General features: G+C 61.4%; 2 protein-coding genes across 4 annotated transcripts in view; one reads left to right on the forward strand and one right to left on the reverse strand.

Moving 5' to 3' along the window:
• Positions 1-24112, reverse strand: part of CDH23 (cadherin related 23) — a 227241-nt gene that overhangs the window by 18778 nt on the left and 184351 nt on the right. For both annotated transcript variants that reach the window (XM_068950920.1, XM_068950919.1), the window contains exons 33-40: positions 22864-23013; positions 21981-22109; positions 21758-21886; positions 19709-19936; positions 5218-5439; positions 5015-5134; positions 2427-2607; positions 409-542 (exon numbers count right to left, since the gene is read on the reverse strand). In XM_068950920.1, the coding sequence (XP_068807021.1) occupies positions 409-542; positions 2427-2607; positions 5015-5134; positions 5218-5439; positions 19709-19936; positions 21758-21886; positions 21981-22109; positions 22864-23013 (1293 nt within the window). The remainder of the gene's footprint in view (positions 1-408; positions 543-2426; positions 2608-5014; positions 5135-5217; positions 5440-19708; positions 19937-21757; positions 21887-21980; positions 22110-22863; positions 23014-24112) is intronic.
• Positions 5767-15151, forward strand: VSIR (V-set immunoregulatory receptor). Of its 2 annotated transcripts, none has more exons than XM_068950923.1 (7): positions 5767-6455; positions 10332-10781; positions 11407-11454; positions 12233-12340; positions 13327-13354; positions 13640-13827; positions 14150-15151. In XM_068950923.1, the coding sequence occupies exons 1-7, from the start codon at positions 6401-6403 to the stop codon at positions 14185-14187; spliced, it is 915 nt and encodes a 304-aa protein (XP_068807024.1). In that variant the 5' UTR covers positions 5767-6400; the 3' UTR covers positions 14188-15151. The 2 variants fall into 2 exon arrangements, with proteins under 2 accessions (XP_068807024.1, XP_068807022.1); XM_068950921.1 differs by lacking the exon at positions 5767-6455 and adding an exon at positions 6475-6926.

The following is a 24112-nucleotide window of genomic DNA, read 5'->3' on the forward strand; positions in this document are numbered from 1 at the left end:
CAATAAAAAAAATTGGACTGTCCAGCTGGCAGGCTCATCTGCCACCACCCTCTCGCTTCATGTTGCAACCCGTCACCTTCCGCCAGGCTTTCTGGGCTGGGACCTCCCTGGTGCCGCTGTCTTCTTATGCTTTCTGCCTCGATGGGTTTTACATCAGTACAAACATGGATGACACTGCTTCTCCCCCATTTTAATGGTCTCTCCTGAAAAGCCCTGCTGGAAGCTCTGCTTTTCTCCCCACACCTCCCTCCTGCTCCTGGTCACTGCCTGAGGGGGGGAGGACGGAGGAGGAGAGGAGAGCCCAAGCAGAGGAGGCCCACAGGCAAGGGAAGGAGGTGAAGGACATCGATGGTGGCCTCCTCCAAGCGGTGGTGACCCGCTGCCCCTTGGCCCCCGCGCGGGACTCACCGTGGAGCTGAGCGGAGGCACCCCCCTGTCGCGGGCGGCGATGGTGAGGTTGTAGAAGGGGATGTTCTCGCGGTCCAGCTCGGCGTCCTTCCGCACGCGCAGCTCCCCTTCCACGGGCGAGATCACAAACTCCCCTGCCGGGCAGAGTGGGCTGATGGCTGGCACCGCGCCGTGCCGTGGGGTGCCTGCCCTCCCGTCGCGACGGGGCCGCCTCTCCCCAAGGGGCCGCCGCATTTCGGAGCGAGAGGCAACCGCCGCCGTGGTGTTGAGGTTGGCTCAGTGACGGACAAGCTCGGTGGCCTTGGGGACTGCAGCTCCCATAGCCTCTTATTGCACCCAGGGTCTGTCCCAAGGGTTGATTTTCCCAGGGGTACCAGTGGGAGTAGGGTTGGTTGCTTGAACGGCAAAGCAGAGGTGTCCGGACACCTTGGTCTGGCCTTTCTGAAGGGCGGCTGACATCAGCCTTGCCAGCACCAACCTGGGAACTGCCCAGGTTACGTGGCACCAGCGCCTCACATTGCCAAGGGAGCGAGTCCAGGTTGTTCGGGAAACGCTTTGCAACTCGGGTCAGCTGGTAGACGGGACGGGGCTTCGCCTTCCAGAAACCCTTGGCTGAAGTCACTGTGGCTGCAACGGCCACCCGCCTGCTGAAGGACAGCTGCACGTGACATCCCAACAGCCACAGCTCACCGGGGATGCCCAGGGCTGCTTTGCCATCTGCTCCGGGGCACCGAGGGGCGTTTGTGGGGCTGCTTTCCCATGGGGATGCAGCGAGAGCTTTGCCATGAGTTACAGAGAAACTCAGTCCCTAAAATGCAGAGAGGGGGGAAAGCTCCCTTGTCCTTCCGTGACTCTTAGAGGCTGAGAGATGCTGAGCCTGTGCGCCGAGCAAAACATCTGCCTGTGGCACGTGTGCAGGGATTAATCTGCCCCAGGAACTGAGAGGCAGTGATTTCTGGAGTGGATCAGCGAAACACAGCCTGCTGGGGTATCTCCTGGGGGAGCAAAGCCCTGCAAATCCTCGGGGCAGTGAGGTGGTGGGGCCGTGCCTTTGCATTTCTCGGTTTCTCTTTCTGCTTTGTTTTTTTTGCCTTTATTTTTAAACAGATTCCTCCACCCCACCCCTGAGGGCCTCTCCTTTGTACTCGTGGTTTAACTTGCGCAAGCCTCAGGCCCCCTCTTGCAGGCCACTAACAGGTTAAAGTTTCCTGTTGCTCAAAACAGGATTTCCTGGTGTCAAAACCGTGAATTCGCAGAAGTAATCAGTTGGGAGGATGGCCTTTCTGAAATGCTTCCGCCAGTGCTCCTAAGCCATTGCAAGCCTTTCTACCCACCCCCTTCCCCGCCCAATGGAAGTCTGTGCTTGGGGGGCGGGGGGGTTAAAAAAAAACAAGAAAAAAAAAAACTGAAGGCGAGCACGTCTTCTGCGCGAGCGTGGGCAGGGACCCAGGTTCCTTTAAGGGGCAGAGAGATGGGAATGGAGATGTGACACCGGCTCTGGTGTGAAATACGGGGCACGTAACTCACACCTGCTCTGCTCTGCAGTGTCCCCCCCACAGCCGCCGGAGGAGCGGAGCCGGTGCGCAGGCGTGCCGAGATGAAACAGATATTTACGGGCCTCTCTACACCCTCAAGGAGAGGCTGGGGCAGCATCGCAACAGCCCGGTCCTGCCTGTGTCGAGCTACGCTAACCTACTTTGAGACCGATGGGGCCAGGGCATCCAAAGAGCAGCATCTTGGGGGCTACAGCTGTATTTGGAGCTGTACATGGGCAGGGCAGCCCTTGAAGCGTGGTTCATATGGCCAAGAAAAGGTGGCTGCAACCACCTCGATCCTCAAAGCAAGCAGAAGAAACAGCAGACAGCAGGGCACGGATTATCTGACAACTATTTTGCTCCCTAAATCCCCACATCTCCGTGCAGACAAGAAGGATGAGAAGGCACGCACGCATCTGTGTGAGCGGTGGGTGCCGGGCAACCCCGGGGAGACCCAACCACCCATGGCGCGTCTCAGCTCACCGAGAGGGTCCCCAGCAATGATGCTGTACTCCACTTGCCCACTGGGCCCTGAGTCCCCGTCGTGGGCCAGGAAGGTCCACACGCGTGGGCCCGGCTGCCCTTCCGTGATGTCGAAGGGTCCCTCATAGGGCCGCGGAAAGGTGGGCTGGTTGTCGTTGATGTCGTTGAGGTTCACCAGCACCTGCGGGCAAGGCCAGAGGGTGGGGAACAATAAACGGAGGGAAGCAGTGACCAGCCTTGTGTTGCAAGCAGAGGGAAGCAGAGATCAGCCTTGTGTTGATCTCGGGCAACGACACGGAAAGACAGTGAGGCAGAGCCTGCAGGGAGCCTGCCCTTTTGTTAGGCCAACTCATGTTTTTGGGATAAAGAGATGAGCCTTTGAATCATATTCCTGATCACCCTTGTCCTACAGTGACTGTCCCTGAAACTGTGAAAATTCAGCCACACACAGGTGTAGCCCTTTTAAAGCAGATGCCTCTGGGCCATGCACTTTGACGAAGAAGTCAAAGCAAAAGCCGAAAGTCCTCCATATTCACAGATTGACATCGAACTTGGCAAACTGTCGTGCAATTTGCAGAAAGTCCCCAAGTCTTCTCCAGAACCGGAGGAGAAGGTGAGTAGGGAAGAATTCCAAATTGCTGGGATAGTCCAAATTACAGAAATGCATCTGACCACCAAAGACACGAGTTTAGAGAGACCAGTTCTCAGCAGCAAGCTGCACAGAGGTGCTTTGCAACGCTTGCTCACTCTTATTTGTCGTGGATGCTTTCAGGGCTTTATTTCTAATGCTGAGCAATCTTTAAAACATTTGCAGCTCGCGTGCTTATTCAACCACAAAAACCCACAAAAACAGCTGGAACTTTTCCCCTCTTAGCCAGGGGCTGTTAGTGAAGTCGGGGTTCCAACAAACCCAGGTCTGTGGGCGTCTGGCATTTTAACTGAGTCACAGTAAACAGGAGACCACATTGCAAAGTGGGTTAACCCCTCACTAGACTTCAGGGAACTCATCCCTGCCTGAGGAGGAGACTCTCTGGTGGCTCATAATAGATTGAGCCTACGGAGCACTGACAGAGTCTCTGTCCTCCACCTAGCATCTCTCTCCTCCACCTGGCCACATAGGTGGTATAGGAAAGAGACTGAAAATGAGGAGCTTTCCAACCTCCTGGATAAAAGCACAGCAAAAACCATCACACGGACATTTTACATTGGCTTAATCCAGTCTTTACAAGAAAAATATATCTGAGTTTCTGCTCAGTTTCTTAGCAGCGGAGAAAACAAACACTGGCATGCCTTATCAGGGGGATGGATCACTTGGAATCCTAAGTAATTATTAAGTCTTCTTCTGAAAGTTATGTTTTCATATTGTGTTGGCAGAAACTCCATGGCCTATGTCGGGAAGGTGGTTTTTATCCCTTCTGCCACCTTTAGTGCTTGTTACTGAAGGGGTTTCCATGTTCATTTTCTTCCTCGTGGCCGAAAGAAGAGAAAGCTCTGCCTTTGCCTACAGCAGGTGAACAGATGCCCCTTTCCATGAAGACAGTTAAAGCCCAGGTTTTGGGGTTTCTGCTGTAGTTTGCCTGGGCCAGGAATGAATCTCCAGCAATATCAAATCTACACGTTTGAGGGCTTCTCATCCACCCAAGCAGCCTGGAGCACAGGGCTGTGAGGCTCACGGGGATGGATTTACTCCACAGAAATCTCCCACACTGATACCTCTCTTGATTTCTCCTTTTCTCTGCACACCAGAACTTATCTTCTTTTGGAGGACTAGAAAATGCTTGGCTCAATATCTGGGTGAAACATAGTGGCCCACAATAAGAAGCCAGAGCAGAAGATCTAACTGCTCCCTTCCATTTGCAAACTCTGAAATCATCCTTGACATGGACAATGTCTGTCATACGACTCATCAGTTTTTGGTTTAGGTCCCCAAAATAGTCAGTGCATTTAATTCCCCTAAAACATTGGCTTTGGAGCTGCTGCTACGCTGCTCCCCATACTTTGAACAGAGCACTAAGTTCAGGTCACTATGGGCCAGGGGAAATGGCAGTGCTGTAAAGAAAAGTAAAGAACGACTGGAGGTTTTAAATAAACTTCCTCCAAGGAACAAAACATACATTTAAAAAGAGACAAATAATCTGAGAGGGTTCAGAAAAAAGGATTAAGCAGAAATTAATGCCATAGAAATGCTCTATCATTTACTGTCACTTCATGCAAGAAGAACTGAGAGGACAAGGAGAAGATGTAAGGCAACTTAAAAGAAATTCAGGGAATTTCTTCTGTTTGCAGCACCAAGCGATTGGGTTAACTAACGATCAGGTTAATTAGGTAAAACGAAGTAAAAATAGACATTTGCATAGCAGCCAGTCAGTTACCACTCAACGCCAACCAAAGCTTCTGTGTTTTGCAACCCTGCTCTGGGTGACGGGGCAGGGCTGTAGCAACCGGGCAATATGGCTGCAGCTGGGAAAAGCAGCCGGTGACCCCTGGGAAGGAGATGTGAAACTGCTCTCTGGAGGGGGAACTCCGAGACCCCGGAGTCGTCACTGTGTCGCAACCCCTCCAGCCGGGCACTGCCGGCAGCTCCCTACCGTGGTGGTGGACGTCAGCCGGCGCGAGAGGATGGGGCACTGGTCCGTGGCGGTGACGATCAAGGTGTATCGTCCGTGGCTGATCTCATAGTCCAGCTCTTTCACGGTGCGGATCTGCCCCTGAAATGGGAGGGTGGAGCGGCGGGGGGTGAGGGGGACACGTGGTGGAGGCGGACAGGGCTGGGGCCGGCCTCCTTACTGACCGTGGTGCTGTCGATATGGAAGGTGCCCAAGATGTTGCCTTCAGTGATGGCGTAGGCGACGGTGCCGTTGGGCCCCTCGTCCTGGTCATGGGCCTGCACGGTGACGAGGGTGGCGTTGAGCGTGGCGGGGCCCTCGTCCAGCGTGACCTCGTACAGCGGCTGCTGGAAGGCGGGAGCGTTGTCGTTCTCGTCCAGGACCGTGATGTGCACCGTGGTCGTCGCCTGCGGGACACGGAGATGCCATGCGTGTTGGGAACGTGCCAAGGGACGCAAGCAGGACACGCGAAACGTTGCTGTGAAACCAAGTGAGCCGTGGCTCAGGGCACGTTCCCAACGCAAGGCACCTCCTGATAGCACTTGGGTACAGCGACTGGCTTGCAGAGGTTGCTCATGCTCCCAAGCCAACCACGTCTCTGTGGGATCGCCCTCCTTTTGGCCCTGTTTTTACCGTTGCGTTAGCACCAGCGAGAACTCCATGGCACGCAGAAAACCAGTGATTTAACCGTTGTGTCTTACTCCCTTTGGAAGAGCCCTCTGCGAGTCCGCACCTCAACATCGTTACTGAGGGCAGCAACGTGGTGGCACAGAAAATGAATGGAGACCCTGCCACAGCAGCTTAGAGGAAGACTAGAAACGAGCGTCTTGGGCAACCGGGTCCCGTGACACCGGCCCTTCCCACACATCCCAGCGGGGTGGAGATGGGGGTATTGCTTCGACGCCAGCTACAGAAAAGCAAAAATCCCTCTGGATGTCACACCGAAACTCTCCCCAGTCAGAAGTTTCTTCCTGCGTGACAAGGGTTACATTTTTCACAAGAGCTTCATAGAAATGTTTGCAGCAAAAAAAAAAACACAAAACCGCAAGCCACACACTAATTAGCTACTTTTCTATATCACTACGTGCTCCAAAATTCAGAGCAGGTTAGCAGCAGAGTTTCATGTGGTTTGCAAGCCTTCACGTGACTCTGGGCTCCACTTTCCAGGGAACGCGAGTTTATCGGCGTGTTTTGACACACGGTGGCCCTCGGCTGCCCCCGCCATGCTCCGAGCGCCTAAGATCTCTTCCTGAGCCTGCCGAACTCAAAACGAAACTCCGGGAGAAGAGCGGTCACCTCACGAAATGACACGAGTCGGAGCCAGATCTCTTCTCGGCTTTTCGGCGGCTGCAGTCCGAAGCCTGAGCGATGGCCGGGAACGGGGCCGGAGACCGCGTTCCCCCCGCGACGGTGCCGAAACCGGGTGAGGGAGCATCAGCGCCGCTCCGCCGACGGTCGGCCTGCCCTCCTCACCCCAGGGCTGGGCGGCGGGACCCGGTGCCCTCCGCTGCCAACGCAACGTGCGCGGGCAGAGCACGGGCAGGCAGCGGGTGCAAGCCGCCGGCAACCCCGTCTGCCCCGTGGCCTGGCCGTGCAAAACCGTGTCCTGCGGCGTTGGGGATCCCGGGCGGTGGGGATGGATGGGGGCTGGCCGCCCGGTACCCGACCTCAGCCACGGGCCAGGGGCAGCCGGCGGCTTCCCTTCCCCGCTCTCGCCTCCTGGGGGTGCTCGCAGGTCTGCCGGCGCCTTCGCAGCATCTCAATGAAATTTCCTGTGCGCCCGCGGGCTGGCGGCGGCCGCGGGGCTGCAGGCTGCGCGCAGCAGGCTCGGCGATGGAGGGGCGCCGGCCGGCCCCGCTGCTGCTCGCCGCCCTCTGCCTGCTCGCTGCCCCCGGTAAGCTCCCGCTTCCTTTCCTCTCCTCGGGGGAGAGCTTCGGGGCAGGGCCGGGGCGGGGGGGGTCACTCGTACATCCCCGGCCATGCTGGGATTTCGGGTTGGGGGGGGGGGGACCGAGGCGGTGGCGGTGCTTTACGCGATGCCCTCGGTGCCGGGGCAGCCGCTGTGGTTGAAAACTCTCCTCTCCTGCCATAAGATTTTTTTTTTCCTCCTTCTGCCTTAGTTTTGATCTGATTTGCGCGGCCGGGGCGGCGGCGGCGGGGGACGGGGTGGGGGGGGAACGACCCCGCTGCCAGCCCGCCGCCCGGCATCCCGCGATGCAGCCGGCATAGCAAAGCGACCTTGTTCCCAGCTGACATCCCCCCCCCTCCCCATCCCTGCTGCCGCCGCGGTGCAAATCGCAACCCCCTCGCCCCGGGGCCCGGAGGTGAGAGGAGCCTCTCGTCGGCCCCAGGAAAGGGAGAAAGGGCTTAAATCCCCGCAGAAAGGGCTAAAGCGGCGCTCGGGCGGGTGCTGCGCGCTGCTAAGGCGGCCGGGGCTTGCTGCCGCTGCGAGAGGGGCAGCGCGGATTTAAAAGCACAGCTTGCCCATGGGGGAAGAGTCAGAAAGGGAGGCTGCAAAGGAGCGGCGGGACCCCCCCCACCCCAGCGCGAGGAGGGGGCGAGCATCGTGTCGGGCTTAGCTACTCGCGGGCGCCAGCGTAACCACCTCCAGGATTGCTGCGGGCAGAAAAACAAACCCCCCCCCCCGCGCCCCGCAACGGCCAGGTGCAGCACCGGCTGCCCGCCTCGTCGCCCCCCCCTGCTGCCCCGGGCATCTGCCGAGGTGAGCTTAAAAACACGAGAAAACGCGCGCTTGCTTTTTGCACCTTGGCCACGGCTTTCCTGGCGGCCGCTGCTCGTGGCGGGCGATGGCCAGATCCACCGAATCTCCCCTCCTCTGCCTCTTCGCCCCCCCCCCGCTCCCCTGCCTGGGGGCGCAGCCCACGGCCGTGCTGATCCGGGACAGCAGGTCCCTCGACCTTTTCGGGAGCGTTTGCCCCCTCTGCCCCATCACCGGAGCTCAGACCGGAGGGAGCATCGTGGCCAAAGCACTACCTCCCACTAAAAGCGGCATAGCCGGAAGAAAAAGCGTTTATCAAGTCCAGCCTAACTTCCCCTAGATGATCCCAATTGAAGCCAAACCGAGCCAAAACCCTAACTGCACCCATGCCACTCAACTGCAACCCTCTGCGCTCATTCCTTTCAAAACCCAGGTGGCCTGCTGCTCCCACAGGTATTTAAATCTCCTTTAAGCAACATCAAAAACCAAAGCCGATATTGCAAACAAAACGTTTCGAAACTCGCTTTGGGCAGACCGAAACAGGAGGAGATGGGGCAACGGCTCCCCCTGCAAACCGCCTGCGCCCAGAGCCTCGCGGCTCCCAAACGGGAGCCCTGGCCCGCTCGGCCGCCCCTGCCTCCGTCCGCCAGCCCGGCGGTGCTGGGGGCGGGTGGCTCGGCGCGCCGGACAGCGTGGGAAAAACCCGGCTCCTTCTGTGCTCCCAGGCAGCAGCCCGCTGGGGAGAGGGATGCTGCGGACGGAGGAGGACAGGCATCCCCAGGAAACGGGCTTCGGCCAGCGCCGCGGGGCGGGAAAGGGTGTCGGAAGGGCACCCAGCTCCGGCACGGATCGGAGGAGAGGCACGACGACGGGCTTTCTCTAAACCTACCGCGCCAAGGTGCCAGAGAGGACGACAGGCGCTTTTGGCACCAGCTTGAGAGCTCCTCTGCTCCTCCCAGATGGCGGTGACGATGGCTTGAGCTCTCGGCCGGGAGCGGAGCCGTGCACCTGGCCGGCGCGGTTACGCCGGCACTCGCCCACTCCAAAGGGGGACAGGTCCGGCGGGGATGGGACTGAGCCAACGCCGCGGGCTGGGCATCCACGGAGCCCGCAAGCACCTGGGGACCGCGAGCTGTCGGCACGCGCCGAGACGGGGCGGTCCAGGGCCAAGGCGAGCGCGGGGCAGGCTGGCTCCCGCCGGCGCACCTTCCCCTTGCCGTTTTTTTCGGCTTCCAAGGTCAAAAGGAGAAGAAACCTTGTGCTCGCTGGGGGCCGGGCAAAGGATGCTCCCAGGGCGGCGGGGTGATGTGACCCACCGCACCGCCGTACGCTCCCTGGCCTACGGGGTTACCTCTCGTAAGAGGGAGCCTGAAGACCTCTGCCCCCTCCCAGCAGCTGGCCCAGGCTCCCTTACGGGGACCACGAGGTGCACCCACTTTCCAGGCAGACGCTTCCCACGGCGCCCCGCCAGAGAGGGCCAGACCGGCTCCGCCAGGCGCGGGCTTGCAAACCGGCCGAAGCCACCCATGTCCTCCTCCTCCACCTTGCACAAAAGAAAAAAAAAACCTGGTGGGGCTCAGCACCGCTTTTCCCACTGCCTTCTCCTGCATTTGCTGCTCCCGCAGGTGGCCGCAAGGCGCCGGCCCCGCGCGAACTGGGACGGGGCCGAGCTGGAGCGGTGGGATGGCGGCGGTGGGGGGATGACCACCACCGCCCCCAGCTTCGGAGGCGAAACACAAAGGCTCCCGCAGGCACGTCTGCAAGGTGTTGGAAGTGCCGTTTCCTCCAATAGAGCCCTGGCTTCCCTTCCCCGGGCTCCCCCGGGGCGGGCGGGGGGGGTCCGCCGGCTGAACGGGGCACTTCCCGCGGCGGCGGGGTGCCCGTGAACGCAGCCGGGACGCCTCGCCGCGCCGCTCTGTCGGGTCCCAAACGATGGCCCTTCTCGCAACAACCCCACGGAGCGGGCGGCGAGGTGGTCCCCCCCGCCCCAGCGGGGTGACGGGGGGTCCCCCACCTGGGGCCAGCGCCCCCGCCTCTACCTGACACCTACTAGACACGGCGAGCGGAAAAAACCTCATCGCCAAGCGGCGGTGGTGGCGGTGGTGGAGGTGGTGATGGAACAACAGGATGTTGCCAAAACGAGAGAACATCTTGGCCGACTAAGAGCGTCTTCTCCGCAGCCACCCGAGCCCGGGAACCTCCTTTCCGCAGGAGCGGCGGCCCAACCAGCCCAGGATTTCCTCCTTTCACCCCCCCCCCCCCGGTGGAGGTGATGCAAGGAGGAGCTGCCGCGACCATGGGGCCGGGCAGGAGGAGGCGCTGGGCTCAGACCTCGTCTCGCTCCAGGCCCCCTTCCAGCCCCGCAGCACCTCGAGGCGGGCGCTGCCCTGGGTCCCCGTCGCCGGCGTCGTGGGTGGGGGGGCGAGGAGGGCGCGCGGGTGCTTGCCGAAACCGCTTCGGGCTCGGCGCACCGCAGCTTCTGGCGGCGTCGACCAGTTCCCGCCGGGGCCGGCCGAGACGCAAGCAGGGTGGGACGGGCTACAACCGCCGGCCTCGAGCCCTTCGCCTCTCTCCCGGCAGGCAGGGCCACCGCGCTCCTGGTCAGCACGCCCTACGCGCTCGGCGTCTGCCCCGAGGGCCACAACGTCACGCTGACCTGCCGCCTCGGCGGGCCCCTGGCCGACCGCCACGACCTGCTCTACAAGACGTGGTACTTCAGCGGCGACGGCGACCGCACCTGCGCCGACAAGAAGCACGTCCGCAACGTCACCGACAAGGAGCTGCACCGCGACCCGGCCAAGCACCGCGGGCCGCCGGCTGCCGGCACCGACGATGCCCCCGCCGGGCAGCACGGCGGCGGCGTGGAGCTCCTGCTCGACCACCACGGCGCCTTCCACCTGCTCGTGACCAACCTGACGCTGCGCGACAGCGGCAACTACTGCTGCTACGCGGTGGAGGCCCGCCGGGAGCACGGCAAGCCGCACGCCTTGCAGGTGGCCCACGGCGTGGTGGAGCTGCAGATCCGCCAAGGTGAGCGGGGTCGGGCGTTTTGGGGGGGACCCCCGGCCTCTCCGGCCAACGGGTTGGAGGAGCAGGGCATGCTGGAGCTTGAGAAATAAAAACACGCCGGGAAGCAAATCGCTTTGCTCCATGCGCACGTAATGAAAACACGCGCGGGGCCATCGCCCGCCCAGTTGCATGGCCCTTGGCACCGCCGGGTGCAAAGGTTGCACTCAAGGCGGAGGCCGGGCTCGCGGGCAGCGCGCCCCGCGGTCGGCTCGGCCCCGGCGGTGGCAAAGGGCAGAGGTGCCGTCGTGAGAGCCTCTCCTCCGCGGAGCAAGCCCTCGCCGGTGAGCCCCTGGGGAAAAACCCAGGCGGGCGGCGGGCCGGCGATGCCCGTCATTGAGGCGTCGGGCCTGGGAGTGCAACAAGCCCCAGGCACCATCTCCTCTCCCCCTGCCCCGGCCCCAGGTAGAGTAGAGGAGCGCCAAGGCAGAAATCACAGCGTCGGTATTGCCGCGGTTGAACCCTCCCTCTTGGGACCCTCTGGGCCAATTTTCTCATTGCTACGACGAGAGAAGTTAATCAAACGCGGGCGTTCGGTAGCCGAGCCGGTCCCACCGCATCTCACAGAGCCTTCTCTTCGCCTCCACAGGCTCAGGAGCGCTTCAAAACTGCACGTTTCACACCGCCACCAGCAAAGGTAAAGAGAGGCAGAAACCTCCCGCTCGCCCTCCTCGGGGCGGGCGAAGGCGCAGGCGGGCGCGCTGCCAACGCGCTGCTTGCCCATCGCAACCGAGGCACCTGGAAGGATTTCTCCCAAATCCCACCACCCCGGCCCAGAGGGAAAGCCTCTGATCCAGCCCAAAACACAGCCAGGGATTGAGGGCCCGCTGCCCCGAGCGGACGGGGAGGGACGGAAAGCTAAAGAGCCGCGGGAAAGGTTTTCCCGCTCCGGCGAGACCACGTCATCTCCTCCCTAGCGCGGGGGCTCGCTTTTCCAGCTGGGCTCCCCAGCCCAAACCTCACGCCCTTGGACATCTGCGGGAGTCCTGCTGACCTCGTCAGCGCCCCTGTTTTTCTCCTGGTATCTAGAGGACTGACGAAGGACCTTGGCGCGTCCTCCGGCAATGGAGGATTTTGGTCAAGGTCCTAAGCTCGATGCCTCAAAGCTTCTCTCTCTCCTTGCCCCCTCGCCGGCGCGATTGCATCAGACGTGGGGCGACGTCGGTATTGCCGACCGCTTCCGGCACGGCTAGAGGAAACCAGCCGGGATTTCTGGCAACGCCGAGCAAGGCTCACCCCACGGCTGAGCCCCCCTCGCCTGCTCGCCGGGGCGTTTTTTTGCCCAGAGCTGGCGCGCGGCTGGTTTTCGGCTCTTGGACCCTGCAGGCCTTGCTCCTCGGCTCCGGGCGAGGAAGAGGAGGTCGGTCTGCCGCCGCGAAGCCCCCCTCTAGCTCTGCCTTCTTCTTCCCTTGCAGATATCACGGCCGCCGCGCTGGCGACGGGGGCCTGCGTCGTGGGCATCCTCTGCCTGCCCCTCATCCTGCTCCTCATCTACAAGCAGAGACAAGCGGTCAGCAACAGGCGTACGTACCCCCGGCTCCTCCCGGCCGCGCGGGCATCGCCGCCGGGCTGCAACGCTCGGCTCCAACCGAGCCGGAGCTGGGAGGGCTCGGAGGCTCAGGGAAAGACCCCCGGGTGGGGGGGAGACGCAAGGCCGTGGTTTTTCCCCGTTTTTCCCCGTTCCTGCAGTACTTCTTGTACTTGCTCCTGCAGAGCAAGGTTGCGGGGTCCGGCCGCAACCGCAGCCGAAATGCAGAAGGATTTTATTTATTGACTGCTTTACCTTGCTGCGGTGGCCGGAGCACCGCCGAGCTGCAAGGCGGTGGGGGGAGCCCTGCCGCGCTGCAGCTGCGCCTTGCCCCGGCTCCGAAACGCAAGCGCCTCCTTCCTCCTTGCGCGAAGGTTGCAGTTTCAACGCAGGACAAGCCCAGATTTCGGTGCAAAACGGCACGGTAGACCGCAAACAAACAGCAGGCCTGCGGAGGTGGTGGCGGCGGGGTGGGGAGGCAGCAGCCTCTCTGCGCCGCTCCCGCCTCGGGGCTTCGTTTCGGCGGCCGGAAGAAAAAAAAAAAACGTGCGGGAGCGCGGCTAAGATTTGCAGCTGCACGCCGAGCCAGGTGCAGAGAAAAACCGAAAAGAAGTGCGTTGCGTTGATTTTTTTTTTCTGGAGGAGCTTCCCGCAGCCCGCCCGCCGTCGGCTTCGCTGCGGCCGGGACCGGCGCGAGAAGCCCGGCCGGCCTCGTCCAGCCTCCAGCCTCTCCGCGGCAGAAAGCAAAACGGCTCCCGGCAAGCACCGGGTGCTGCAGAGCATGGGTTTTCTTTTTTTTCCTTTTTTCGCCCCCCCCCCCCCCCCGCCTGAATTGGCAGTTTTTCATCTAATCTAAACCACGGCCTTAAAGAGAAAAAAAAAAGGAACTAGTTGCTTAGGAAAAGGAAAACAAGCGTAACCCCTTGGGCGCCGGCTGAGCGCCCATCGCCCTCATGCAACTTTCCCCCTGTCTTTCCGCAGGCGCTCACGAGCTCGTGCGCATGGAGAGGTGAGCAGATCCCCTGCGGCCGTCACCTTCCCCTCTTCCCAAGCCAGCCCCCCGCCGCCTCCCTCCGCAAGCCGCTGCCTAACCTCAGCCATTTCGCTCTCGGTGAACCCCCCCCCCCCGGCATAACCCCAAAAGCAAAATGCCAACGAGCCGCGGCCGGAGGTTGAGGGCAACCTCAACCGGCAGCTCGTCCCTCCGACCTTTAAGAAAAAAAAAAATAAAGCCTCTCCCGGCGCGGGGAAAAGACGTTTTTCGGCCTCACCCCCCCCCCCCTTCCTCCCGCAGCAGCGCCCAAGGCATCGAAAACCCCGTCTTCGAGGCTGCGCCCGCCGCCAGCGCCGAGACGTGGCCCCGAGGCCAGCTCTCCTACGTGGCCGCCCGGCAGGCGTCCGACTCCGGCCGGCACCTGCTCTCCGAGCCCGGCACGCCGCTGTCGCCGCCGGGCCCCGGCGACTGCTTCTTCCCCACGCTGGGTGAGTGGAGCGGAGGCGGGGGGGGGAAAAAGGGAAAGAGGCCAAAAAAAGAGGAAAGAGGCAAAAAATTGGAAAAAAAGGGAAAGAGGCAGCAAGGAGGGTCAGCTGGGAAGCGGGGGGAGCGGCGCGCCGCTAAATGTCTCCTGCAAACCTCAGAGCATCGCGGTCCGCGTCTTTGGGAAGGGCTCCAGGCCCCTCTCATTGCAGCCAATAAAAGCCCGATTTGGCTATTTTCCCCCCGGACCCGTCCGCGGTTCGCCAGACGTTTCGTGCAGCCCCACCGCACGCGATTAACCTCCTCCGTTCATCCGCCCTTTTCCAGATCCCGTTCCCGATTCCCCCACCTCCCTGAAAGCCTAGAGAGCCCGGAGGCCAACTGCGTCCCTGAGGGGCAGGCGCGCGCGGCGCCGGACCCGCAGCCCCGCGGACGGGGAACGCCGCGAGGCCGGGCGCCTGCTCCGGCCGGCAGCGCCCATCAGCGCCTCCGCTCCCCCCCGGCGCCCGCCATCCCTCAACACGTCCTCAAGGACTGCTGGGGGGGGGGGGGGAAAGACGACCCGCACACCTTCCTCTCCCCACCGTCAGCCCCAAAACGCCGATTTTTCTTCGCTTTTTCGACGGACTCCGCCCTTGGCGACGCGCGCGAGGTTGCCAACTTGTGCCTCCACCCCGGAGGACGCCCGAGAGAAGGTGGCCCCCGGCCCCGGCCCCCGAGGAGAAGCTGGCGAGAACGGAAAGACGGGCCAAATCCGGGAGGTTTTTTGGGGCTCAGCCGCCGCCGCGAGCCGCCGCCGGTCCTGCCGGAGACGCGTCTCGCTGGCGCTCAGTAAGAGAAGGACTATCGGCACCAGCAAACCTTTCCAAGGATTTAACTTATTACTAGGGTTTTAACCTGTGCCACATCGACCTCCTTCTGTGCCTTCGACCGACCAGCCGCGCAGTCCTTCCAGGAGCGAACGGGGACGGGCTTTTTCCACCCACATCTCACGGCGAGACAAAACAGGCTCTCCGGCCAACAGTTTGCTAGCTAACTGTTTTCTTTTTGTTCTTGTTCTTCATTTTTTTTTTTTTGGCAAAACAGGAAGGGGAAAGGTCTCCTCCAACTGAAGGATTCCTCCTCCCCCTGTCAGGGTTTTGATACTGCCAAGGACTTCTGAGGTTGCCGCGTTTCTCAGCTGGTCCCAGCAGTGCACGCGCAGGGAGAAGACTTATTCCCGCGGCGATTCTGTGCTCGGCTGGAGATGAGACTTTTCGTTTCCGGTCAACTTTCTCTTTCTGTTTGTTTAATTTCCAGTGTTGATTAAAAAAAGATGCTTATGGATTTCTTTAGTGCCTTACACCATGAGAAACTTTATCTAAAGGATGTCAGAAGATGTCTCCATCCTCCCCGCCCCACCCCGGGTCTTTCTGAGGTGCTCTTCACCACCGAGGTGGGATGAAGCCGCCTACGCCAGGAGATGCCCCATCTCACAGTGCCTCCCCCTGCTCCTCCAAACACACAAGAAGATAAAACTTTGCGGTAGAAATAGTTACTCAAAGGGGTGGGTTTCCCCCCCCCCCTTGCTTTTGCTCTCGCTCCAAAGAGGAAATTAAAAAAAAAAAAAAAAAAACCACCTCCACCCCATCGATACGCTTCAACGTCAGCATTCGTCGCGGCAGATCGACGTCGGAGCCGAGCCAAAGCCGTGGCCGGCTCTGCCCGCGCCCAGGTCGCGCCGTGATTTCCCGCAGCGCGCGGCCCGAGCCGGCGCCGGGTGCAGGGGGAGATCCCGGAGGCCCGCAGGCACGCTCTCGCCGCTGCCGAAACGACGAGCCGGGCCGCCCGGGACGAGCGTTTAACCGGTGCCTCCGAGGAGGAACGTAACGTCCCGAGCTCGGGAACGGCACGTCGTTTCCAGCCCTTGGCTGGGAGAAGCGGCGCTCGGCGCCTTCGACGCCTCGCTCCTCGGGTCCTCCGGGAGGACATCCCACCCGGTAGCCCTCCCTTCCTCATTGCACCCTCAAACCGGCTCCGGGGCGTTTCTCGCAGACGCCTTTCTGGCTGGCGGAGCGGAGGGGACCGGACCGAGGGAGCCCACGCAGAGCGCTGGCAGCAGCCGGCGGCGGCGCGGGGCTATGCGTACGCTCCTCATCGCTTTGAACTCCTCTCCAAATCGCTGTGCCTTCGCTTGTTTATACATGCATTGTTTGGCGGCGGAATAAAAAGCTTTATTGGAAAGCGGATCGCCTTGGTGCTGGGGGGCTGGTGGGGGGGGGGGGTCGGTAGGCGCGCGCCGGAGCCGAGCCGGAGCAAAGACGTTTCCCAGGAATGGCTTTCCATAGGCAACGTGCCCCCCCTCCTTCCCCACGCCGCACCTGGGTGCCGGAGGCCCCCCCGGGGCCGCGCCGCTCCGCCGGGGCAGAGGCAGCTGCCGCGCTTCCGCTCCGCGATTTCCTCTTTGGGTTTGCTGCTGCTTCTCGCCGCGGCTCGCTGAGGCTTCGTGTGTGTTTTTTTTCTTGGTTTTTTGTTTTTTGTACGCAGCCTTTCCTGTTTGCAGCGCCCCCCCCCCCCCCAAACCTGGGTCCTCCGCGGGGCCGGCATCCCCTCCGCCCTGCCGGGATGGAGCCGCGTCCGAGGAGGAACGCGCGCCGCCCTCGGCTCTGCCAGCTCTCTCCTCGCCCCCCCACCTGCCCGTGCCCTGCACGCCCCGCCGGGGTGGGGGGGACACCCGCACGTCCCCCCCCACCCGTCGTGGCCGCCCGCCGCCCCGCAGGCAGGATGTTTACGGCGCAGAGGACCTGGCGAGCCGCCCGTCCCCGTCCCCGTCCCCGGCAGAGCCTTCGGGAAGAATTGGCTTAAGCAGACGATGCCTCCGGACCTGCGGGGTCGCGCCGCGCCGTGCCCACCGCAAGACCCTCCCGTGGCGCTTCCCCAGCTCGCGAAGGGTTTTCTTTCCCGCGACGCTTTGCGGGGTGAACGTCTCCCTTTCACCACCGACGTTTTTTTCCCTTTTGCAAAGCCCTGACTGCTCGTTTCTGAGAAGATGACCGCTCTTACGTAGGGCCGCTGCTACGGATCACCCTGGACCTCCTAGTCCTCTCCCAGCTCGGTTCCTTCTGCCTCTCCCGTATTCACGAGGCCAAACCTTGATGCGTTTGGAGGGATCTATGAATCGCAAGCCACCAAATAATCCCCTTTTCTGCATTTTCACCCTTGCGCTCATCCAGACTTACCAAAGTTTCTGGGCGGCGACAAACTCCCGGCAGACACAGTGTCCGAGTCCGCCACGCAGGCGCGACGCCCGTCGTCACCAAGTGGCACTCGGGACGTGCTTCCCCAGAAGCTCAAACGTCCTCCAGCTCCGAGAAGGCAGCTCCCTTGCCTCTGGTTTGATCCTTTGCCCCCAGCCCCGCTAATACAGGTGGACTGCTTTGGGTGGGGTAACAGCGGCTGGAGGTTGGCAGCAAGTGAAAAGGAAAGCGAAAGGGGCCCGGCTGGTGGTCCTCCTCCGGGGAGGTTCGAGGCAGATAACGAATTTTCTCCATATTTCTCAAGAACTCACAGAGGATCGGTAAAGGCCTTTTCCGCCTTACGAGCAACGGGCATAGCTCAAAACCCCGGTCCAAGGCTGCCAGGCGGCTGCCTGTGCGGCACGAAATGGTAAGCTCGGTCGCTTGTCCTTTCCAGCAACGGGCAGGAACAGGACATTCCCATGGCAACACGGCTTGCTGGCTCCGTGCACAGCGTTCCTCGCCGGAGGCGCTCGGAGCAGCATCCTCTCACCAAGCGATGCTCCCAGGGAGCCAGGGCAATGAGGACACAGCCACGAAGAGCTGCCTCCTCTCATTTTGGGGAAAGAGACTTATTTAGATGTCACCCACAGCAACTGCGTGGCTTAAGAAAAGGACGGTGATGAATAAACAGGCCCGTGAACTACCCAAGAGGGAGGAGAGTGCAAAGTCTGAAGACCGAGTTGCAAGCCCACGTTCTGCACCTTCTGGTTGCAACACGTTTCCTCAAAATGTAGAGCAAGGCTTTGCACCGAGAGCCCTGCAGGGAGATCAGAGAGATGATACGAGATAGCAGGTCGAGGTGGAGGACAGGAAGGGTGGCAGCACATCAAGCGCTAGGTGTTGGGCCTACATGTTAGAGAGACATCTTTGAAAAGCCCTTGCTCCTTGCTTGCTGTAGAGTCGCCTTGGAGCGACTTGGAGCCAGAGAGAGGCAACAAAAAACATTTGTCAGTAAAAGAAAGAAAAAATGCACATAGTTTGTTCCCTGTTGAAAAACACTAATTTCTCGGGCTGCAACCCGGCTTTCTCGATGCAGCCAAGTAACGATACGCACACTGACACTGACTCATGCCCCTGGAGAGCCGGAGGGGTTAGGAGGGACTCTGGACTCAAAAACGTGCCCAATGTGATTTCCTCTTTTGACTCTCACATGCCAGAGTCCTCCTCTTCCAGGCAACCGATGAGCTCAGGCTTACGATCATTACAGCGCCACAAACAACAGCTCCCGCGCGGGGCTGGGGAGAGGGCAAGGCGCGAGGCAAACAAGCCGGGCTGGCTGCAGACCGCAAGAAAAGCAGCTAGCCCGCCTGGCGCACCCTTCCGCTGGCAGCTAACGGGCAGGACCACAGCTGGCTGACCGCTGGCGCGTCCGAGCCACCCCCGAGCGTGCGCCCGCGCTCGCCCAGACCCCCGCCTTGGGGGGCCCTCTGCGCTCCAGCCATCCAAGGACCACAATGGCTTTAGTGCTAATTACCCTGTCTCGTCACCTGTGCAGAGACGCACAGCGGTCCACCCGGAGCAGACCTGAAGAACCGTCTGTAGCCCCTCTCGGAAGCTTATTCCCACGCTGCTGCGCGAACCCGAGCGTGCCTGGCTAGCTCCTGCGGGACCTGCTTTGACTTCTGAAGCATGGAGGGGCGCAACGACAGCCTGGACTGCAAAGCTGTCCCCTCCCCGCATCCTCCTCCGCGGCCACGAGGTTTAGCGCCCACGTCAGAGGAGAGACCAGGCGAGAGAGGACCTCCCGAGACCCCTGTGTGTTTTATTACGCCTGATTCAGAGCGCTAGGAGCCAGCGGGCAGGACAGCTCCTGCAGCTGCTGGTGGGGCGCTCTCGATGTTTTCGGTATTTACAGCAGGGAGAGAAACGCTTCGAGGCTGCTGCTGAAACCACTTCAGAGCGGGCATAGCGAGAGGAAAAGCGGTGAGATGGGAGCAGGCTGGGAGCCGAGCAGAGACGCCGCTGCTGCATGCCAGCAGCTCTTGCGGCGGCGCGCTTGGAGAGCCCAGCATACAGGAGGGCTGGGAGGGTGCAAGGGGAAGCCAGCGCCTGGCCACAGCACAGCAGGAACTCCCCAGATGTCCCAAAGCGACAGCTCTGGCTGCAAGAGAGGGCTCCCTCCCTGGCTCCTCCAGGACAAGGCCTCCCACGAGCCCTTGGGAAGCTCTGAGTCACATGTGCATTTGCCAAACTGGGGCTCTGAGTCACAACCTGCCTTCTCCCCCCGCCTCCTCCTCCAAAAGGCAAGGCTCGGGCTGGCACAGGAGGAAGACCTCGCTTTCGTTCCAGGCCTGAGACCTAATGCAACTCACTAAGGCAGATCTGCAGTAACCTCCCGCACCTCGGCACGAGGAGCCCGGCTTTGCATGGAAATACCTAGTATAAACATGGCAGGGATGCGCAGCCGTGCATGGGGCGCAGTGGAGCAACCAGCGTATCAGCGTGGGGCCACCAACCAAGCATTTGTCATCAAATAAGCTCCTAGTTTCCAGCTCAGTCTCACCCCCCTTCCGTGCTCAACGTCTCCGTGGCAAAGATGCTCAAAGCAGCGCTTCCCGGCTCCCTTTCCCCCCAAAAGTGTGAGACCTTCCCCCTTCTGGTTACTTACGGACAGGGAAGGGTTGCCCTCGTCCTCCACGGTGACCACCAGGCGGTAGTAGCTCTGGCGCTCGCGGTCGGGCGGCGAAGGGCGGGTGGCGATCTCGCCCGTGACGCGGTCCATGCGGAAGGTCAGGTCCTCGTTGCCTTGGGTGATGTAGTACGAGAGGACGCTGTTGAGGCCCGCGTCCCGGTCGGTGGCACGCACCTGGGCCACCGCGGTGCCTCCGCCGACGTTCTGGAGAGGAAGCGGCACCAAGAGGGACGCTCAGAGGGAGACCGCCACCTCTCAGGAGTGCCACGAAAGCGGACACCTAAAGGCGCGTAGCCCTTTCTCGTCACAAAACGCCGGCTAACCTAGCGTTATAACACAGGTGACAGCTCGGTTAATCAACTTGCGGCACAACCTGAGGTGACTCCCTTACTAAACAAGCTTTCAGTCCAGGGAGTACACCATAGAGAGTGAAATAGATACCTCTCGTAACATATTATAATATATTGCAACATAAGATATGCAACTGTAATGCAATTAATAGCATAATTCTAATACAGAACAGCATTTTCCGGGCCTTGTGGCGCTTTGGGCTCCAAGAGAACAAGGTGGGCAGCCACCGAGCAGCGGAAGGAGCAGGACCTCGCTCCTCGCTCCGACACCCAGCAGCCGCCCAGCGACACAGCTTTCGGGGCGAAAGGCTGCTTTTCGCTGCCAAATCCAGCCAGGCCACCTGGATGCCATCTGCATATTGCAGATGAGATTTGTTTCTTAGGAGATGCACCTTGCTTTAAAACGTTAACCCAGATTACGCGAGGCAGCAAGTCCCCGTCGGAAGCAAACCATATTCTACTGCAGACAGTTCGGCTGAGAACTAACCGCGGACGTAGTAATAAAAGACTCCGTTCCCACGCTGAAATGCCCTGACTTTTCGTTCAAAACCGAAATTAAACGTGTTTTCAACATTGACTTCTTTAAAAAGAGGTTTTCCAAGGGGACGCTGTGCAACCTCTTTGTCAGACAGGGCAGGGTCAGAAGAAGACACAGCGGCGCAGGGACGGGTCAGACCTGCCGGGCGCCCGCCGGTTCGGGGCCGGGCTTGCAGCGCGCTTTGTTCCTCTTGGCGCTTGCGATCCCAGACACAGCTCAGCATGTGCTCAAACATGCTGACGGCGACGGGTCGCTCTCCCAGTGCCACTCAGGCTTTGTCGGAGGTCATCAGAGACGATGCCCCAGAGCCTGCAGCACCTCAGACCCCAAACGTTTTTCTCCCGAATGTGCCGTTTGGCCAGGGAGGTTTAGCTGAAACGGGCACGTTGCTGCAAGGAGTCAAGCTCAACACAAATCCCCCCCCCAAAAGCAAAAACAGTGTGAAGTGGAACGATTTTGTGGAGTCTTCCAAAACAAGCGTTACTTTCTCAAACGCCTGAATGCCATCCTTCATTTTCACAGAATCACAGAATCGTTTAGGTTGGAAGGGACCTCTGGAGATCATCTAGTCCAACCTCCCTGCTCAAGCAGGGTCACCTAGAGCATATTGCCCAGGATCACATCCAGACGGGTTTTGAATATCTCCAGGGAAGGAGACTCCACCACCTCTCTGGGCAACCTGTTCCAATGCTCAGTCACCCTCACAGATTTTGCTGCTGATCGTTTCTTCCGATCCCCTCCGGCGTGTCAAAACGGCATCGCCGCAAACGTCATCTCTCCCTTGCAAGCCACAAAGGACAGCTGCGACTTCACGCTGAGCTTGCACCTCTTCTTCTTCTGTCACAGCATCTCCCGCGTGTTGTCACGCAACAGCCTGACGCCCGGCCACGCAAGGCTGAACGCCAGGTGCCACCAAGACCAGGGCAGCCTCAAAGCGTGCACAACCGGCCTACGTGGCAAGGCGAACGCCGCGGCAAGGATTCAAAGCTCAGCTAATTTTATTTTCGGAAACCCCGCCGCAGGCGGTCATCCAAACAGAAGTTCTGCTCTTCCACCAGCTCTACCGACCCCCTCAAACACGTGTCAACCGGCGGGGGGCAGCGCGGGGCGCGGGGGCCGGGCGCGAGGCTCACCCACCTCGCTGACGCTGACGGTGTAGCCCAGCGGGCTGGCGACCACGGGAGGGTTGTCGTTGACGTCCAGGACACTGACTCGCAGCGCGTGCTCCTTCCGCCGGGGCGGCGCACCGCCGTCCGACGCTTGGACCTGCGAGGGCAGCGCAGGTCGCGGCCGGGGCGAGACACGCCACAGCAGCGCCCGGAGCGGGGTAGCGGGGCAAAGCGGGGCGGCCTGGCGTTACCCGTAAGGTGTAGTGGTCCAGCAGCTCCCGGTCCAGCGGGCGCGCCACGAGCACCTCGCCGTACGTGCCGTTGGTGGTGCGGATCTCGAAGGCCCGGCCGACGTTCCCCGCCGTCAGGGAGAAGGTCACCTGGAGGAGCCGCGCGGTGGGGAAGCCATCAAGGACGGGCAGCGCGGCGCCCGCCCCGGGCCGTCCCACCGCCGGGTCCGGCTCCCCGTGAAGCAGCGCCTTCGGCTGCCCCGGGGGGCTTGGTGTGGAAACCCGTGGGCGCTCTCCAAGCCCACGTCTCCAACCTAGGCCAAGCAGGGCTGGACCAGCAGCCTGTCCCCGAGGGCTCTGGGGCGCAACTTTCCATCCGTGACCGTGGTCCGACCTCACTCGGACACCGCTGGAGCCGGCTCTAGGACTTGGAGGTCCGTCACTGAGCTTGCTCCGTCTTGCTTGAGCGAGCTTCCGTCCTGCTTTGGTGTCTGAGAGGGCCCTACCGCGTGCTCGGTGCTCCCCTTATTAAAAAACCCGCTGCTAACACCACAGCAGGGCTTGGGAGAAGCCCAGGCTTGGCCGCGGGCGGCCCCGAGTGGCCAGGGTACCCCCGGAGCCTCCCCACGCATTCAAGAAAATCACAAAAGGACGGCGAGCCGCGGGTCTCCTGCGGCGGGACGGGCCACAGCCGGTCTTCCCGTTGCCCGGCTCCTTTTCACACGCGTCCCACAGAGCCCTTAGCCCCCCGAGAGACACCTCGGACCGTGTTTTCTTTCCGCCTCCCGCCTCTTTGCAGGGCGGCTGGGGAGAGGCCGGGTGCCCGCTGCTGCCCCGCGGGCCGAGGAGGACAGCAGGACGGGACGGAGGCGGGACCGCATCCCCGCCGCCCCGGCCGTCGCACCTGCCCGTTGCTCCCGGCGTCCGGGTCTCGGGCCAGGACCACGGCGACGCGCTTGCCCACGGCGCAGTCCTCGGCCACGCTCACCGACGAGTCGGAGGTGATGTCGAACTGGGGGCTGTTGTCGTTCTCGTCCAGGACCGTGATGGTCACCTGCGGGCGTGAGGCAGGGGCCAAAGGTGGCAAGTTTTGGTTTAAAAACCAAAGGGACGTCCCCCCAAAAAACCCAACAAAGCGCCTTCCTCTGGGCTGCCCGTCCTTCGTTAAACCGGGGCCAAATCGCGTATAAACAAGGCCAGGGCTCCCTGGACATAGTCCGATCGACGTCGGGGGGGTCCCTTGAGGGCCAGAGGCTGGCAGGGCGGCGGCGGGGGCCGAGGAGCTCCTCGGCTGCGCCCCCGGGGGTGGTTCGGGCCCCTCGGCTGCGATTAGCTAGAGGAAATGCTCTCGCCGCGCTGGTAATTAAAGGACCTGCAGCACCGTGCACAAAGGAGAGAGGAAGAGCGTTTCTGTTCCCGCAGCCCCCCCAGGTGCAGCGACGCTGAACGCGACAACATCCCGGAGGAAGCCCGGCGGGCGCGGGCCGGCCCGTCTCCGTCGTTGTTGCCGCCCAAAGAAAGAAACCGAGATGCGGCAGCTGCTGCCGCCGGGCATCCCGGCCCCGACCTTCCCGGCACGAGCGGCGGCGCTGGGCTCAGCGCCAAGCGATACGCGCTTACCTTCTGCCGGAGGCGAGCAGAAAGCGGGGGGGAAAAGGGACAAAACAAACACACAAGCGAGAGTTAGCGGGTGCCCTGCGCTGGCGGAGAGGGGCAGAGCTCGGGGGGAGCTCGGGTTCCCCGGCCCCCGAGTGTCAAAGCCCACCCCGGCGGACACCCGAATCGGCCCGGCGTCATCAGTGCCGGCAGGGCTCTCGGCGCCCGGGGACGAGGCGCGCTCCGCAGCCTGCCTGCCCCGCGCTGCAGCGGGTGAATGCAAATCACCTCCCGGCTGGGGCGCCTTTGAAACTGCTAAATATAATGCACTCAAATAGAAACCGCTGTGAGGTATTTCGAGCCCTCCAAATTTACCTGCCTCAACGCTGTTCTAGTCTGGTAAGCGATCAGCACGTTCTACAGTTTGGGGTTCTTTTTTTGGCCTGTTCTGAGAAACGTGGCCCCGTGACACGCAGAAGCTAAAACACCACGATTTGTGCTTACATAAATACAGGGTTTCCCCCAGACCAGGGCTGCCAGGCCTGACTACTTGCCTG

Source organism: Struthio camelus, chromosome 7, assembly GCF_040807025.1.
Source record: "Struthio camelus isolate bStrCam1 chromosome 7, bStrCam1.hap1, whole genome shotgun sequence".
In the NCBI taxonomy this organism is placed as follows: domain Eukaryota; kingdom Metazoa; phylum Chordata; class Aves; order Struthioniformes; family Struthionidae; genus Struthio; species Struthio camelus.

What these genes read in the sequence shown, in the direction of transcription:
- VSIR (XM_068950921.1), top strand. Translation starts at nt 6,866, where the DNA reads ATGGAGGGGCGCCGGCCGGCCCCGCTGCTGCTCGCCGCCCTCTGCCTG. An exon ending in GGAGCTGCAGATCCGCCAAG is followed by an intron (nt 10,782 to 11,406) that starts GTGAGCGGGGTC and finishes TCGCCTCCACAG; the next exon opens with GCTCAGGAGCGCTTCAAAAC. An exon ending in GAGCTCGTGCGCATGGAGAG is followed by an intron (nt 13,355 to 13,639) that starts GTGAGCAGATCC and finishes TTCCTCCCGCAG; the next exon opens with CAGCGCCCAAGGCATCGAAA.